Below are 18,136 nucleotides of genomic sequence, written 5' to 3'. Positions count from 1 at the left end.
TCTATGGGGAAAGCTCTTCCCAAATACCTGAGGCTTTTCACCTTTCATGGGGATCGGGCTAGTGCACAGCTGTTCATTTGGAAGAGGGTATTACAATTCATGAACTCCAGGGCTTAATCTCCACATTTGCCTAAGTTTGGAGAATCCTGAGATTTTTATTTTCCTTTACATACCCAATCTCCTTTAAAAATTTCCTGATTACCTAAAAGTATCTTATGACTGGTTTGTCAAATCAATATCCAGCCCCTTCATTTTATTTATCTACTTAGGTGTATTTATTATTGAACACTACTGCATCATCCCTTTTTTCAGACCCTGACCTGTTGAAGGAATTAGGTCAGTTGTTATGATGTTACACATTCTGGATTTCTCCAACTTTTTTGGCCTCTGTCCCTAGTTCCTGGGAGATGGCATTTAAACTCTTAAAATATCCTGAATTATAGAATCTCTGTTATTCACGGTGGGCCACTCACACTGCATCTGACAGATTGTCTCTGACAGAGACACATCATGGGCCTCCAGATAAGTTATGCTAGTGAGATTACTTCAGATAGGCGCTGCTTACACCAGACAGATCGATCATGTGATTTGAAGTTTAGGACTCTGAGCCAAATAACATCAGCCTGTGTAGAGGATGGGGGCTAGAGATTGAGTTACACGTCAGTTCTTCAATCAGTCACACCTATGTAATAAAGCCCCAATAAAATCTATGAACACAAGCTTGGATAGACTTCTTTGGTTGGCAAGTATTCTCACACGGCTGTGTGCTGGGAGGGTAATGTGTCCTGATTCCAAGAGAAAGAACCATGGAATTTTCTATCTGGAACCCTCCCAGACCTTGCCCTATGCATTTTCTATCTTTGGTTGGTTTTGATTTGTATCCTTTTGTTATAATAAAGCTGTAATTAATAAACATAATTTTCCTGGGTTCTGTGAGTTGTTTCACTAAATTATTAAACCTGAGAGGTTAGTGGTCAGAAGTGGTCAGCTGGTCAGAAGTGAGGGTGGCCTGGAAACCCTTGAACTTGCAGTTTGGAATGAAAAAAGTCTTATGAGGACTGTGCACTTAATCTGTGAAGTTTGACCTAACACTGGGTAATTAGTTTCAGAAGTAATTACACCACTTAATAATACGGGCTAATACCTTTATGAACCTCAGGGCAGAAAGTATGTTGTTTAGAGACAGGGTCTCATTCTGTTGCCTATATTGGAGTGCACTGGTGAAATCATCATAGCTCACTGTAACTTTAAACTCCTGGGCTCAAGTAATCCTCCTGCTTCAGCCTCTTGAGTAGCTAGGACTACAGGCATGTACCACCATGCCTGGATAATTTTTTAATGGAATTTTTCTGTAGAAATGGGGTCTTCCTATGTGGCAGAGGCTGGTCTCTAACTCTTAGCCTCAAGCAATCCTAATCCTCCCACCTCAGCCTTCCAAAGTGCAGAGGATTACAGGCATGACCACCTTACTTGACCAAAGTTTTCTTAATATGTGCATACCTGGGAGATATTGCAGGTTTGGGTCCAGACCACTGCAATAAAATGAATATCTCAATAAAGTGAGTCACATGATTTTTTTGGTTTCTTAGTGCACATAAAAGTTATGTTTATACTATACTGTAAACATACCATTTACCTGTGTAATAGCATTATGTCTAAAAAAAGCAATGTACAGCCAGGCACGGTGGCTCACGCCTGTAATCTCAGCACTTTGGGAGGCTGAGATGGGCGGATCATGAGGTCAGGAGATTGAGACCATCCTGGCTAACACGGTGAAAGCCCGTCTCTACTAAAAGTACAAAAAAATTACCCAGGCATGGTGGCAGGCGCCTGTAGCCCCAGCTACTTGGGAGGCTGAGGCAGGAGAATGGTGTAAACCCAGGAGGGAGATTGCAGTGAGCTGAGATCGTGCCACTGCACTCCAGCCTGGGCGACAGAGTGAGACTCTGTCTCAAAAAAAAAAAAAAAAAAAAAAAAAAAAAAAGGCCGGGCACGGTGTCTCAAGCCTGTAATCCCAGCACTTTGGGAGGCCGAGACGGGTGGATCACGAGGTCAGGAGATCGAGACCATCCTGAGCTACACGGTGAAACCCCGTCTCTACTAAAAAATACAAAAAACTAGCTGGGCGAGATGGCGGGCGCCTGTAGTCCCAGCTACTCGGGAGGCTGAGGCAGGAGAATGGCGTAAACCCGGGAGGCGGAGCTTGCAGTGGGCCGAGATCGAGCCACTGCACTCCAGCCTGGGCGACAGAGCTAGACTCCGTCTCCAAAAAAAAAAAAGAAAGAAAGAAAAGCAATGTACATACCTTAATTAAAAAAAAAAACTTTGTTGATAAAAAAATGCTAACAATCATTTGAGCCTTCTGTGAGTTGTGTAATCTTTTTTCTGGGAGAGAGTCTTGTCTTGATGTGTATGGCTGCTGACTGATCAGGGTGGTAGTTGCTGAAGGCTGGGGTGGCTGTGGAAATTTCTTAAAATAAGACATCAATGAAGTTTGCCCCGGTGATTGACTCTTCCTTTCATGAAAGATTTCTCTGTAGCATGTGATGGTGTTTGATCGCATTTTACCCACAGTAGAACATCTCTCAAAATTGGAGTCAGTCTTCTCAAACCCTGCCACTGCTTTATTGCCTAGGTTTATATCATATTCTAAATCCTTTGTTGTCATGTCAACAGTGCTCACAGCATCCTCACTAAAAGTAGATTCCATTTCATGAAACCACTTTCTTTGTTCATCCTTAAGAAATAACTCCTTATCCTTTCAAGTTTTATCATGAAATTGTAGCCATTTCATCACATCTTCATGCTCCACTTCAAATTATACTTTTCTTGATATTTGTAATACATTTGCACCACCTGAACGCTACTGTCCATTTCAGAGTCTACTTCCCAGGGAATGCAACCTGTAACAATGCTTCTCTTTGGGCAAAAGGCTCCTTTCTCTAAAGGCTGCTAATCTTTGACACATCACCCAATCAGTGCATACTTGGTACCATGCTTAGCTAAGCTATACTTCTTTCATGTATTCCAGATTGAGAAATTGCATTTTCCACTTCTATCATATAACTGGGTACTTGTTAACTCGATTTCCCCTATTAGTAGGAATGATATTATTAGTATTAATATTTTTAAATTATAAAATTATCGATAATCTATTTTCTTTTAAATTATTAAAATACTAAAGATACAGTTAACATCTCCTTCGACCACCACAGCTGCCCAGTACTCTTCATTCCCTGTCTTTAAGGTAGAGACCATTATCAGTTTAGTATCTATTCTTATGGACTCTTTTTTGTTTTATTTTTATTTATTTATTACTATTCTGGACTCATTTATATGCATTTAAATGTGTAGAATGTGTATCCTTGTAAGACTTAAAGAACATCATTCACCTTATATGCTACATAATATTTTGCAAATGTGATGAAAGACATTGAAATTGTTTTCAATTTTTCCACTATTACAAAAAAGCTGCAATAAATGTCTCATCCATGCCCTCCTATGAGGTGTGAGCATTCTCCATGGGAGGCGCAGAAAAAATGCAATTGCTAGGTCATGTGGTAAGCATATTTAAACTTTTAATAGCTACTGCTAATTAATTCCTCAAAGCAACTGCACTAGTTTCCACTCCCACAGTTTATGAGAGTAGCAGATTCACCACATTTTCTTGAAAAAATTTAGACAACCTGGTAGGGCGCAGTGGCTCACACCTGTAATCCAGCACTTTGGGAGGCCGAGGTGGGCAGATCACCCGAGGTCAGGAGTTCGAGACCAGCCTGGCCAACATGGTGAAACCCCATTTCTACTAAAAACAAAATTAGCCAGATGTGGTGGTGCATGACTGTAATTCCAGCTTCTTGGGAAGCTGAGATATGAGAATCACTTGTACCTGGAAGGTGGAGATTGCAGTGAGCTGATACCATGCCACTGCACTCCTGCCTGGGCAATAGAGTGAAACTCTGTCTCAAAAAAAAAAAAAAAAAAAGAAAACAAAATTTTGACAACCTTAAGGGATAAAAATAGATCTGGTTGTAGTTTTGACTTCCCTAGTTACTAAGATGGTTGAGTATCTTTACATATTTTCACTATCAATTTGAACTTTTATTTTAGTGACTTGCCTGTTCATTATGACATTTTTTTCTATTTTATATATATATTTTGCAATATGTGTTGTTGGGGTTTCCTCTGATTTCTAATCCTTTGGTTTTGTTCACACAGTGAAATATTATTTATCTCACATATCACTGTTAGGGATATTCAGCTGTGTGGGCACTTTTGTTGTCTCCAAGGAGGTAAAATCTTACCACAGCCCTAATTGCAGTATCACATAAAGGGTCTGAACACACACGTATGGATTCTAATGTCAAGACTCTTGCTATTCTTCAAACCCTTAGATCCCTGTGTTGGGTTGGCTGTTATGAACTTGGCATCACCAACAACCCCTTCTAACAACTTGTCTGTATTGAAGAAGAAAAGCAAGCATCTACCCTTTTCCCAGTATCTCCTTCCCAAGATGGTTTTACATTACAGGCAGAAATGGAGGAGACTGTTATATAACATTTAGCATGTGGAAGCCCATGAGAAGAAAAGACCCAACTTAAAATGCACAAAGAATTTCAATAGGCAGTCCTCCAAAGAAGTGTCCAGTATACACAAATGGCTAATGTAGAGTCCTCCAGTTACCCTCTTTTTCTGTGTCCTGATCAAAAATCACAGAGTGCTTTGACCACTCTGTGACCCAACCAGCTGCACATTTTTCCAGCAGGCTTGGACCCAAACTGGGGCCTTAAACATTCCCAGACACTGACAAAGACTTTATCTCTCCTTCATATTTGAAGGATAACTTTGCTAGATACGGTATTCTTGGACGATAGTTTTTTGTTTTTTTGGGTTTTTTTTTCCAGCACTTTGAAAATGTCTCTCCACTTCCTCCTGGCCTGTATGGCTTCTGTTAAGAAGTCTTTTGCCAGATGAATTGGAGCTCCTTTATATGTGATTTGCTTGTTTTTTTCTTGCTGCTCTTAGAATTCTTTCTCCTTGACCTATGAGAGTTTATTATATGCCTTGGGGTAGTCTTAGTTGGGTCAAATCTGTTTGCTGTTCTATTACTTCCCTGTACCTGTATATTCATCTCTTTCTTAAATTTTGGAAAAGTTTTCTGTTATTTTGTTGAATACACTTTCTATTCCTTGCTCTTGCTCAACTCCCTCCTTAACATCGATAATTCTTAGTTTTGGTCATTTGAGGTATTTTCTGTATCTTTCAGGCAATGTTTGCTCTTTTTCTTTCTTTGTTCTCTTCTGACTGTGTATTTACAAATAGCCTGTATTTGAGCTCACTGATTCTTTCTTCTGCTTGATACATTCCGCTATTGAGAGCCTCTAATGCATGTTTCAGTTCAGCAAACATATTTCTCAGTTCCAAGATTTCGTTTGATTTAAAAAAATTATTTTATTCTCTGTTCAGGTTCTCTGATATACTTCTGAATTGCTTTTCTGTGCTATCTTGGAGATTACGGAGTTTCCTTAAAACAGCTCTTCTGTAGTCTTGGTCAGAGTTCACATATTGTCTTCCTGTTAGGATCCGTCACTGGTTCCTTGCTTTGTCCATTTGTGGGACACCATGGCTCCCTGTTTGCTGTTGTTGCTTGTGAATGTGTGTCTGTGTTTGCATCGAATGATTATATATTCCAGTTTTCTCTGACTGGTTTTGTTTTTTATTGGCTATGGCTCCCTAGAGATTCTTTTTATTTTACCTGTTGATTTTCTTCTTTCCTGCTAGGTTACCGACTTCTTTTTGGTACTAGATGGCACATTAACTCCAGGCTTGTCTCAGTTCTAGTAAATAATCATAGTGCCACCCATCCCAAAAGGGGTAGGTCCCACAGAGGATATACTAGTTGTAAGAAAGCTGGCTAGTGGTTCATGATTGGGGACCTACAATGTAGTGATGCTGAACAGCCACTCTGATTGTTGTCTCCTTTGGCTGAATAGAGTTTCCATGACGGAGGCAGTATTCCCACCTCCCTCCTTTGTCTCTGGCTGTCCTCAGGGATATTTCTCTCTTCAGTTACTCCTGATGCTCTCTGTAGGTTGAGTCAGGGACAAGTCTCCTGCCAGGGGACCCAAGATGGTGAGGAGGCTGGTTGTCCACCTTAACATTTTCCAGTGTAGAAACTGTGAGACGGGGAAAATTTTCCAGTCTTGGTGCCAGGCAGATTAGGGGGAAGGGCATGTGGATAGGAAAGTCCAATTCTCTTACCATCTGCTCAGTTTTTTTCACTTATTTGTATCCTCAGGAACTGTCTCCTTCTATTTGAGTTCTGGGATATTGCTAGTGATAATCTTGGTGCTGTATATTTGTCTTTAGTTTTCTATTGAAAGGAGTGAAGCCAGCTTGCTTCTACATTGCTATGTTTGGAACCAGAATTTAATCTCTACTAATGACTTATGAGTTGTACTTTAAAAAATTCTTAGGCGGGGCGCGGTGGCTCAAGCCTGTAATCCCAGCACTTTGGGAGGCCGAGACGGGCGGATCACGAGGTCAGGAGATCGAGACCATCCTGGCTAACATGGCGAAACCCCGTCTCTACTAAAAATACAAAAAACTAGCCGGGCGACGTGGCGGGCGCCTGTAGTTCCAGCTACTCGGGAGGCTGAGGCAGGAGAATGGCGTGAACCCGGGAGGCGGAGCTTGCAGTGAGCTGAGATCGGGCCACTGCACTCCAGCCTGGACGGCAGAGCGAGACTCCGTCTCAAAAAAAAAAAAAAAAAAAAATTCTTAAATGGTTACTCTAGGGCTTAAAATATATTCCAGTCTATCTTCAAATCATATTATGCCAATTAATGTATAGAGTACCAACATATACCTCTAATTTCTGCTGGTATATTTCTAATTTCTGTCTTCTCTGTTTTGCAGTGTTCTTACAAAACATCTTACTTTTATATGTCCTCTAAATTAATAAAACCTCATTCCTAATTTTGCTTTACTGAATTACATTTTGGAGTAATAAAAATTATTTTACACTTAAAATGATTGAAATAACTATTTTCATAGTTATGTCTTTTGGTAGATCCAAGTCTATTTCTGGTATGCTAAATATCTCTTACAGTGCAGGTCTGCTAACAGTGAATTCTATCAGCTTCCGTTCATCTGAAAATGTCTTTATTTTGCATACCTTCTGAAAGATTTTTTCCACCAGGCTTAGATTTTTGATTGATCATATTTTTTGTTGTTGTTTCTAAATGTTAAAGATATAACTCCATTGTCTTTTGCTTGCATGGTTTGTGATAAGTCTGATGTTTTTCTCACTCTGCTTCTTACATATAATATAATGTATCCCTTTCCTCTGTCTGCCATTAGTATTTTCTTTGCACTATCCATCCATTTTTAGCTACTTGGCAATAATCTAGTTTTGTTCTTTTTTAAAAAAATACTGCTTTGGTATTCTGAGCTTCTTGAATCTGGGTGAAGTCTTACTATTTTTGAAAAATTATCAGCCATTATCTCTTTAAATATCTTTTCTTCCCATTCTCTCCCCCTGCCCCTGGGTTTCCAAGTATGCAAATATCAGATTTGTATTGTTTTCTTCACACTTTTTCTTTTTGTGTTTTAGTTTGTGTGATTTCTATTGACCTATATTCAAGTTCTGACACTTTTCTCAACTATGTTGAGCCTACTCATAAGTCCTTCAAAAGCGTTCTGATAAAAGTAAAAGCAGTAGCATAAAATTTCTTTTCCTAGCATTTCCCATTTGACTATTAAATTTTACTGAAATCCCTATCAGCTCATGCATATTATCTGCCCTTTTCACTGGAATCTTTAGTACACCAATCAGTTGTGTAAAATTCCCCAATATTTCCAAAATATCGTTATGTATAAGTGTGGTTTTATTGATTGGTCTGCTATCTATTGGCAGAAGATTGTTCTTAACTTCTGATCTTGTATTTTTAAAATAAAATGCCAGAAAACATATACAGAACAGTAGAGACTGAAGAAAACATTATTTTTTGCCTAAAACTGGGCACACATGTTCTGCTAGGATGTCAGAGTGGAGTGCTGAATTAATCTTGTCAGGAATTAAGCTGGAATTGGGTTTTGTTGTTGCAATATATATCTTAGTTGTACCACTGGCTTCAAATTTCTCTAGTGTTATCTTGTGCTTAGGGTGAGAACTGGAGGGCTAAAGTTTTCTCAGTGTTCCCGTTGCCCCGTCCTCAGCTTTTGGCCATCCCTTTGCACCAGGGCCACAGAAGGATTCTCCATGTTCTTCCCTTTCCTCATGGTAGCCTGCTGTTGCTTCTCCCTAGGAGTAGGCTAGGGGACCAGCAGTGTCCTTGGTTGTCTTGGTTAGTCTCAGTTGTTAGTGGGAATTGGAGTGTGAGAGATTCTACGCATTTTTCATTTTAGGGAGCCAGAACCATGCAGGACTAAAATGGTACAGAATATCTCTTCCTTCGGCTGTGAAATAAGAAAGCAGGTGATGCTGCTATATTGTGAATAATGTGACAACAAGAATTCACAAGAAAAGAGAGGTGAGAATTAAAGGAAAGCAATATAAAATCCCCCTACCTTACCCAGACCCTAGCCTTACACTATCTGTATCTTTTCATTTATATGAACTAAGAAACAGTTTTGGTTTAGTCAACTCTAAATTTTCTGTTACTTAGAACTAAAAGCATTCCAATTGATAAAACCACCATGAGCTCTCCCTTGTAAGTGATGATATCAAAGACATGCTTTAGAAGCCCCGGATTTCTGATGACACCGTGCAACTTGAACCAACACCTTGCAAGTCAAGTTATGCCAGTGCTTTGGTCACCATATTCATCCAGCAAGGGGAAATCTGATGGAAAAGCTGTGAGCATCAATTTATAAAACGGGATTGTACTAGGACATCCTAGGCAACATGGATTTTGAGACCTAAGGAAATTTCACAGAAATATAAAGTTACTGGATACCTAGTTTATCTGTATTCTCAAAAATCCAGGAAATTTAAAAAATTAACTTCAGGGGGTTTATTCTTTACTGTTGGTCATAATGTCATACAACAAAATCGAGCAATCATATCGTGAGTTCTTAAGTATAAGAGATAATATCAATAGCTGTTCACTGCTTTGGTATAATTGGTAAATGTCCATTACAAATATTTTTAACTAAAGCACAAAAAAAAAAACTAAGCCAAAAATTTTGTTTTCCAGAGAAAACTACTGTATATATAATAATGAGTAATCTTTCACACATTATCTATAAGCATATATTTGAACATACATGTAAACAGACTTAAATTAGCTGGTTATTATGAACGTACAATCCAGGTTTTTACCAAATAATATGCATGACCCATTCTTGTCATTTTAGAGCTAAATCATACTTTCTGTAGATCTACAGTATAGAACATACAGAAACTTACCCAAATTCATATTGATGGACAATTACTTTCAGCTTAAAACATTACTATCATTGTAAAATCCTTCCTTACTGCTAAAATTGCTTAATTATAAATTACTGTTCTACGATTTCCAGATCGGTATGCACATTTCACATTTTGATACATATGGGCGGCTTGATAAATATTTTGATATATATTAAATGACAAGCTTGTATTTTTCACTTTCACCAACAAAATGCATCATTCTTTAAGACAGACACTAGCAAGTAAATGGCAACTGTATCCTACTAGTCAATACATTGATAAATATGCTCAGAAAAATTCAAGATTTTTCCCCTTTTGTGTGTGTCAGTGGGAGAAGTATGGGAATGGAAAACTTGACAAAATTAAAATCCTTCAAACTTGACCCTGCTTAAGGAGGTGTGGATTGGAAAAGGCCACAACATTTAGAAATCAGTCAGATCGAATGGACTTTGAGAGAAATATGGAGAATAAAAAAAAAACACACAAGTATTGTGATTTTGACATTTATTAAAAAGTATTTGTCATCAGTAACCATTTTGGATACTTGCAAATATTACAGTAAAACTCTGCCTTAACTCACAGGGCAGGAGTAGAAAATCAATTATGTAAAATACAGTGTCCCATTTTTGCAATATTAACCAGAAACATTGTTTATCAGTTTGTACTGATATTTAAAGTGCACACATGTGTACATATACACACACACAAAGCTAAACTTCAACAGATGGTATAATGTATAGAGACCCAACGTTAAGAAATGCAGTACATCTCTGCTCAAGATGGAACAAAGGATAGGAACTAACCCCAATAGGGTTACAACCAAATTAATGTTATTTCAGATCATAATAATGCATATTGTTCTACATTTCAAATATTTACTTGAAATGATTTTATTAAGATTACTTGCAAGATTTCTCTTTCAAATAAATTTTAAGTGAAGTTTTAAAAAATGAGCTTAAAAATTTTCAAACATTTTACCTTTATATATTTTTACTTATTTAGCAAAAAGTACTGAGCACCTACATTGAGTTATGAAATGTCATAGTTTTGTAGACTAGCAATGAACAAAGTCCCTTCTCTCACCAAGCTTACATTCTAGAGAACATGGATTTAGGTATGCTCATCACTGTACTTTTATTAAATACCTGACCATACTCATATTTTATAAGCCTTAGCTCCTGTGCAATGACTGATGTTAAAGTTCTAACAAAATCCCTCGTGAAACCCCTCTCATTAAATGTCTCTGTTGTGTGGTCTCCCAGCCATTATCAATGTTGAAGTTGGGCAGAAATATTACATTTTAATTTTTAAAAATTCTTTTTCTACTGAAAGAACTCTAGTGACTGGAAAATTTCAGCTCCCATTTGAGGACTTCAAAACAAAACAGGATCTTCATTTCTGTGTAGATTCTCTGATGAAGGGTAGTCCTTACCAAAGTCTTCGCTTCTATAGAATTTATCACTACTGTGGACTCTTTGATGAATCAGAAGACCTGAGCTCCAACGGAAACCCTTACCACATGCATCACATTTGTATGGTTTCTCTCCTGTGTGGACTCTCTGATGAGCCTGAAGATTTGATCTCTGACTGAAGCCCTTTCCACATACCTCACATTTGTATGGTTTCTCCCCAGTGTGGACTCTGTGATGGGCTTGAAGACTTGAATACCCACTGAAACCCTTACCACACTGTTCACATTTATAGGGTCTCCCTTCTGCATGAACCCTTTGGTGTGCTTGAAGGCGTGAACTCTCACTGAAACCCTTTGTACACACCTCACATTTGTATGGTTTCCCTCCTGTGTGAACCCTCCGATGTGCTTCAAGGCGCGAACTCTGACTAAAGCCCTTCCCACACATCTCACACTTATACGGTTTCACTCTAGTGTGGACTCTCTGATGACCTTGAAGATATGCTCTCTGACTGAAGCCCTTTCCACATACCTCACATATATATGGTCTTTCTCCAGAATGGACACTCTGATGACTTTGAAGGTATGATCTCTGACTGAAACTCTTACCACACTCATCACATTGGTATGGCTTCTCTCCCGTGTGGACCCTCTGATGGGCCAAAAGTGTTGAGGCCTTACTGAAGCCTTTACCACATTCTTCACATTTATAGGGTTTTTCCCCTGTGTGAACCCTCTGATGAATTTGAAGATTAAAGCTCCAACTGAACCCCTTCCCACACTCCTCACATTTGAATGGTTTTTCTCCAGTGTGGACTCTCTGATGGCCTTGAAGGTGTGAACTCCGACTGAAGCCCTTCCCACACTCCTCACACTTGTATGGTTTTTCTCCAGTGTGAACTCTCTGATGGCCTTGAAGGTATGAATTTCGACTGAACCCCTTCCCACATTCCTCACATTTATAAGGTTTTTCTCCAGTGTGTACTCTCTGATGGGCTTGAAGATATGAACTGCGACTGAATCCCTTATCACATTCCTCACATTTATAAGGTTTCTCTCCTGTGTGGACTCTCTGATGAATATTTAGAACTGATCTATGATTGAAACCTTTGCCGCATATATTGCATTTGTATGGCTTCTGTCCAGTGTGGACTCTCTGATGATCTTTAAGTTTTGAGCTCCAGTTGAAGCCATTCCCACACTCCTTATGCAGTTTCTCTCCAATGTGAATTTTTGGATGACCTTGAAGATACAAATTATGGCTGAAGCTGTTACCACACACATAGCGTTTATATGGTTGTTCCTTGGTGTGGACTATCTGAAGGTCTTGAAAATGTGAGGCCAGACTGAAGCCATTACCACACTCCTCAGAATTGTAGGAATTCTCTTCCATATGAACCTTACGCTGAATGTCAAGATTTGAACTACAAATGAAACTCTTTCCATACTCTACATCTGTGTATAGTTTCTCTTCAGTGTGGATTTTTTGATGGACTTGAAGACATGAACTCTGATTAAAGACATTCTCATTTTCCTCATATTCATGGGGTTCATCCCTAGTATGGACCCTAAAAATACTATTAAGGTCTAAGCTATGACTGAAGGCTTTCTTATAAATGTTGTGCCTACAGGACATCTCATCTGTGTGGATAAGTTCATAGGTGTTAAGAGGGGAATAGTGATTGAAATTCCCACCACACTCACTACATTTGCATGGTTTCTCCCCTGTATGCACTCTCTGATAGGATTTCAGATGTGAATTCTCAATATCATCTTCTCTCTGAATATTTTGATGAATGTGAAGAAGTGAACTATAACTACAGCCCTTTCCACATGAACTGTATGTATAGGGCTTCCCTTCCAAGTGGAACTGCTGATGAATTTCAGAGCTGGAGTCATTATTGAAGGCTTTTCTATACCCAGTACACGGATAGGGCTTCTCCTCTGTTTGAATTGAATCCTGATTAAATAACGATACCTTCACGATATCTTCTCCACAGTCATGGCAGCTGTAGTTTTCTTTTCTGTGTACTTCCAGTTTATCATTGTGATGTGAGATCCAACTGACGCTGTCACACTTACAGAAATTATTTTTCATAGAAATTTGCTGACATCTACACTGATAATTACATGACTCTTTCAGATACATTTTTCTCCAAGAATGATGTGCCCTCCAAGATGGATACTCTTGACTTTTTATATAATTGGAGCCATTCCCTATATGAGTCAATATATAGTTCTCATCATCAGAAATCTGAACTGGTATTCCTGCCCAAACCTGGCAGAGGGAATCACCTTGTTCTTGCAACTGAGAATTCTTCCCTTGAAAAACTTTCAGGAAATCTTGACACCTGATTAACCCACCTGCACCTTGTTGCCAGGTCTGACAGGAGGAAAGCTCTTTGGGGGAAAGGTAGCTTACTGTTACTTCCTGAATACTTTCCATCTTTTGTTGATTCTTCCTTCCTATATGGATAAAGAGAATTCAGACGTGCATGAGTGAATGCTTTATTCAAGAGATTTGAAGATTTTACACTTAGGTCATAACATGAAACTTGAATGAACGAGAGGAAAATTCATGCCACCATTTCTAAGAATACTTACAAAATGCCTCTTCTTTGGTTATACCAGTTACAGGTTGAGTATTCTCAATCCAAAGATCTGGAATCTGAAATGCTCCAAAATCCAAAACTTTTTGAATGTTCTACATGATGTTCAAAGGAAATGCTCATTGAAACATTTCAGATTTCTGATTAGGGATGCTCAGATTTCTGATTAGGGATATTTGAAATACAAAACACTTCTGGTCCCAAGCATTTTGGAGAAGGAATATTCAACCTACATACAAATAGCATCTACATAATTCAGGATATCTGTATGCCTCAAAATCAGGATGTTGCAGCACAACCTGGACAGCGAATATGATGGCTATGTTCAAAAGGCCTAGTAAAATCATAAACATGGCTGGGTACAGTGGCTCAAGCCTGTAATACCAGCACTTTGGGAGGCTGAGTCAGGTGGCTCACCTGAACTCAGGAGTTTGAGACCAGCCTGGCCAACATGGTGAAACCCCATCTCTACTAAAAATACAAAAATTAGCCAGGCATGGTGGTGCACACCTTTAGTCCCAGCTACTGGGGAGGCTGAGGCAGGAGAATCACTTGAACCCATGAGGCAGAGGTTGCAGTGAGCTGAGATCATGCCACTGCACTCCAGCCTGGGCAACAGAATAAGACCCTGTTTCAAAAACACAAAATGAAACAACACAACCATAAACATGTTATCATGGATTTATCATGGGTTTCCAGGAAATCTGAAGGGGAAAAGATGATGTTCTTAAATTCGAAAAAATATAGTTGCAAATGGACAAACGCCTTTTGTCCTAATAACTTTTTCTTTTTTGTCTGGCACGTGAACATGATAATGTTGTTCATTTGTAAGGGTATTGTATGCGTTAAATGATATGCTGAAGAAGGTAAACACAGACCTTTACTTTATGCTTGAGGCATCACATATCCTGTCACAAATGAGCTATTTATCCTCATGAGAATAATAAGCTCTTCTAAGTCCCTGTAGGCCATTATAAATTTTAACTCTTTTCAAAATATATTTCACAATTATCAACGGCCATGGCGTAGGTCAAAATGTGAAAGACTGTGACAGAATTCAACTAAAAAAATCAGAAAAAAATTATGGCACCTGTAGGTGTCCTCTGAGGTGCTCATGAGCCATAAACAAAAAAAACTCAATGAATACTGACTTTTGCTTGTGCCATTTTACTGGAAAATTATGTTAATGTTTAGGAAATTTGAGGCACCAGAAGGGGCTGAAGATAGGATATTTGAGTAGAAATATTTTATTATCAAGTTATTAAAGTTCAGATTATAAGCAGACAGCAGATCTTCATATACTAGCGACAAATATCCTCCCTAAGGACAACCGCTTAAACAGGGTTGAATTAATAACATGCACTCTTCTAACACTTAGAAGTAGATTAAGTCTCTATAATATCCAGAAGAAAAGCAGTGAAAGGAATGTTTTTTCATGAATATTACCCTCAAACATAACCCTGCCTTATTTCTTTGTGTTTGTCTGCCTCTCCACACTGGAATGTATTGTCCATGAAAACAAACACTGTTTTGTGCACTGCATTCCTTTCACTGCCAAGTGAACAGTAGTTGCTCAATAAACATTGATGAATAAATCATAGTTTGAGTTGCTCTCACTCATAGAATTAAAAGGGCATGTAATGTAGCTTTGCAAATGGGAAAGGAACTGGTGATGGTGACAACTTTGCTGGAAAGCTGAAAGGCTATAGGAGAGGTAGGGTGACGATTCAGAGTGATACGCTGATGAGAAAAGCAAAGGTCACAAGAGTCTACTGTGGATGAAATAAAAATGTAAGATCAAAAATACCAACAGGCAGGGCCTGTGGATTGAGTCTTTCTCATTTTTAAAGTAACTTTTTAAATGGTATAACTTCAAAACTTCGAACCAGGCATGGTGGTGCAATCCTGTAGACCCAGCTACTCAGAAAGCTGAGGCAGGAGAAATGCTTGAGCCCAGGCATCTGAGGATGCAGTGACCTATTAATATAATCACACCTGTGAACAGCCACTGCACTCCAGCCTGGGCAGCATGGCAAGACTCTGTCTCAAAAAACCCAAAATGGTGTAATTTTTCTTGAACAAAATATTCCCTGTGAGCCCTACCCTATCCCAATTTTTAAAAAAGGAAAAAAGAAAAGGCCACACTGATGACTCTGTGTCACTAGGCTCTGGGGCAGCACACTGATTGTGGGACAACACTTCAAGGTATGTCCGTAGGTATGCATCTTGGTATTTTAAAAGCACATTTACTGATGTCTTTGCCTTCTCAAAGGTGAAGCTTTCAGTTATTATAATGTTATTTTATCATATAATGATGAAATGAAGGGATATATTATAGGAGGCATATCAGATAAAGTATATAGCTTATATGTGAGAAGTTTGAGCTTCCAGCTTGAGTTAATCATAATCCTTGTAGTTTTGTTTTACTATTATAAAAAACACTCAATATACATCCATAAAGATACAGTTTAGTATGTCCTGTCTTTTGGGACTGATATAGTGGCTTGAGAACATGAAAGCAGCTTGTTAGTCTAAACCCAATTTCTTACAAAGCAACTGCTTCAATGCAAATTAGTACACAATTCATGATATAAAAATCTCTCAAATATATAAGAGATTAAAGTTTCTCTCTGACCAGTGGGTTTTGCAATGTTAAGGACATAGAGGAAGAAAAAAAACAAAAGGTCATTTCACTTTGCTTCAAATTCATCTAAAAAGGACCACACACGTAACAACATTAGTTTCCTTTAGTCAATGGTACAGACTGAAACACCTTGTTACTTTATTTAAATATCTCAACATTTAAGTTATATTTCAATATCAATGGTAGAGTGGTAATAAGAAATTATGTTAAGTTTATAAATGAACTTTATTTGATGGAGAAAATAAGCATGACAAAAGATGACAAAGACCTCATTTGAGGTAAGAAGGTTGAGAATTTATTACGTCTTCATAGCAATCCTGCTTTCGCACTTAGAGGTTGAGAAAGTCAATCATTCAAGCATCCCAAATCGATCAATTCAATAAGAAAGGTGCTATATTTGTCATAAAAACAAATAATTCCTTTGAATTTAATACTTAGCTATAAGGAACTCAGAGAAAAAAATCTTTATGTCTTCTTCTTTTTCTTCTCTTTTAACAAAAGCTAAGTGAGAACATCAGCTCAGGTAACCCAGCTGAGATCACCTTCCATTCTTACTTTGTTTTAGATAGAGAAACTAAGGCATTTTTGTGGGCACTACAAGGTATAGTGGTGACAATGTTCAGATCACAAATATTTAAGCTACAGAAATATTTTGACTCCTTTCTTAACCACTGATATGGTTTTGCTCTGCATCCCCACCCAAATCTCATGTTGAATTGTAATTCCCAATGTTGGAGTTGAGGCCTGTGGGAGGTGATTGGATCATGGGGGTGCTTTCTAATGGTTTAGCACCATCCCCTAAGTGCTGTCTCATGAGATCTGGTTGTTTGAAAGTGTGTGGCACTCCCCACCCTCTTTCTCTTCCTCTTTCTCTGCCATGTAAAACATGCCTCCTTCCCCTTCACCATCCACCATAATTGTAAGTTTCCTGAGGCCTCCTCAGCCATGCTTCCTGTATAGCCTATGGAAACGTGAGTCAAGTAAACCTCTTTTCTTTATAAATTACCCAGTCTCAGGTAGTTCTTTACAGCAATGGGAGAATGGATGAATAAAGAAAATTGGTACTAGAAAAGTGGGGCATTGCTATAAAGATACCTGAAAATGTGGAAGTCAATTTGGAAATAGGTAATGGGTAGAGGTTGTAATAATTTGGAGGGTTCAGAAGAAGACAGGAATATGAGGGAAAGTTTGGAACCTCCTAGAGAACTGTTACATGGTTTTAAACAAAATACTGATAATGATATGGACAGTGAAGTCCAGGCTGAGGTGGTCTCAGATGGAGATGAGAAAGTTATTGGGAACTGGTACTGGTGATATATTTAGATATATTTAGGTTTGTAAATGCATTTATACATTTTCCCAACACTGGTGCTATGCTTTAGCAAAGAGACTGGCAGTATTATGCCCCTGATCCAAAGATCTGTGGAACTTTGAACTTGATAGAGATGATTTAGGCTATCTGGTGGAAGAAATTTCTAAGCAGTAAAGCATTCAAGATGTGGTCTGGCTGCTTCTAACAGCATATGTTCATATTCATGGCCAAAAAGATTATCTGACACTGGAACTTATATTTTAAAAAGAAGCAGAGCATAAAAGTTTGGAAAATTTGCAGCCTGACCCTGTGATAGAAAAGAAAAATACATTTTTTGGGGAGAAATTCAAGGCTTCAGAAATTTGCCTAAGTAAAGAGGAGCTGAATGTTAACAGCCAAGACAATGGGGAAAATGCCTCCAGGGCATTTCAGAGCCAGTCACGGCAGTCCCTCCCATCACAGGCCTGAAGGCCCAGGAGGGAAAAATAGTTCTATGGGCTAGACCCAGGGCCCTGCTGTTTTCTACAGCTTAAGGACATGGCACCCTGCATCATAGCTGCTCCAGTTCCAGCCATGGCTAAAAGGGGCCAAGGTATAGCTCAGGCCATTGCTTCAGAAGTTGCAAACCCCAAGCCTTGGCAGCTTCCGCGTGCTAGTGGGCCTGTGGGTATGCAGAGAGCAAGAGCTGAGGCTTGGGAACCTCTGCCTAGATTTCAGAGGATTTATAGAAACACCTGGATGTCCA

General features: G+C 38.7%; 1 protein-coding gene across 3 annotated transcripts in view; it reads right to left on the bottom strand.

Moving 5' to 3' along the window:
• Positions 1-9,902: 9,902 nt before the first annotated feature.
• Positions 9,903-18,136, bottom strand: part of ZNF112 (zinc finger protein 112) — a 31,583-nt gene continuing 23,349 nt past the window's right edge. For all 3 annotated transcript variants that reach the window (XM_011963052.1, XM_011963050.1, XM_011963053.1), the window contains one exon: positions 9,903-13,292. In XM_011963052.1, the coding sequence (XP_011818442.1) occupies positions 10,789-13,292 (2,504 nt within the window). In that variant the 3' untranslated portion in view covers positions 9,903-10,788. The remainder of the gene's footprint in view (positions 13,293-18,136) is intronic.

Source organism: Colobus angolensis, unplaced genomic scaffold, assembly GCF_000951035.1.
Source record: "Colobus angolensis palliatus isolate OR3802 unplaced genomic scaffold, Cang.pa_1.0 Scaffold60, whole genome shotgun sequence".
Classification (NCBI taxonomy): domain Eukaryota; kingdom Metazoa; phylum Chordata; class Mammalia; order Primates; family Cercopithecidae; genus Colobus; species Colobus angolensis.
Note: the sequence above shows the minus strand (reverse complement) of the source record. Positions and strands in the feature narration are given on the sequence as shown.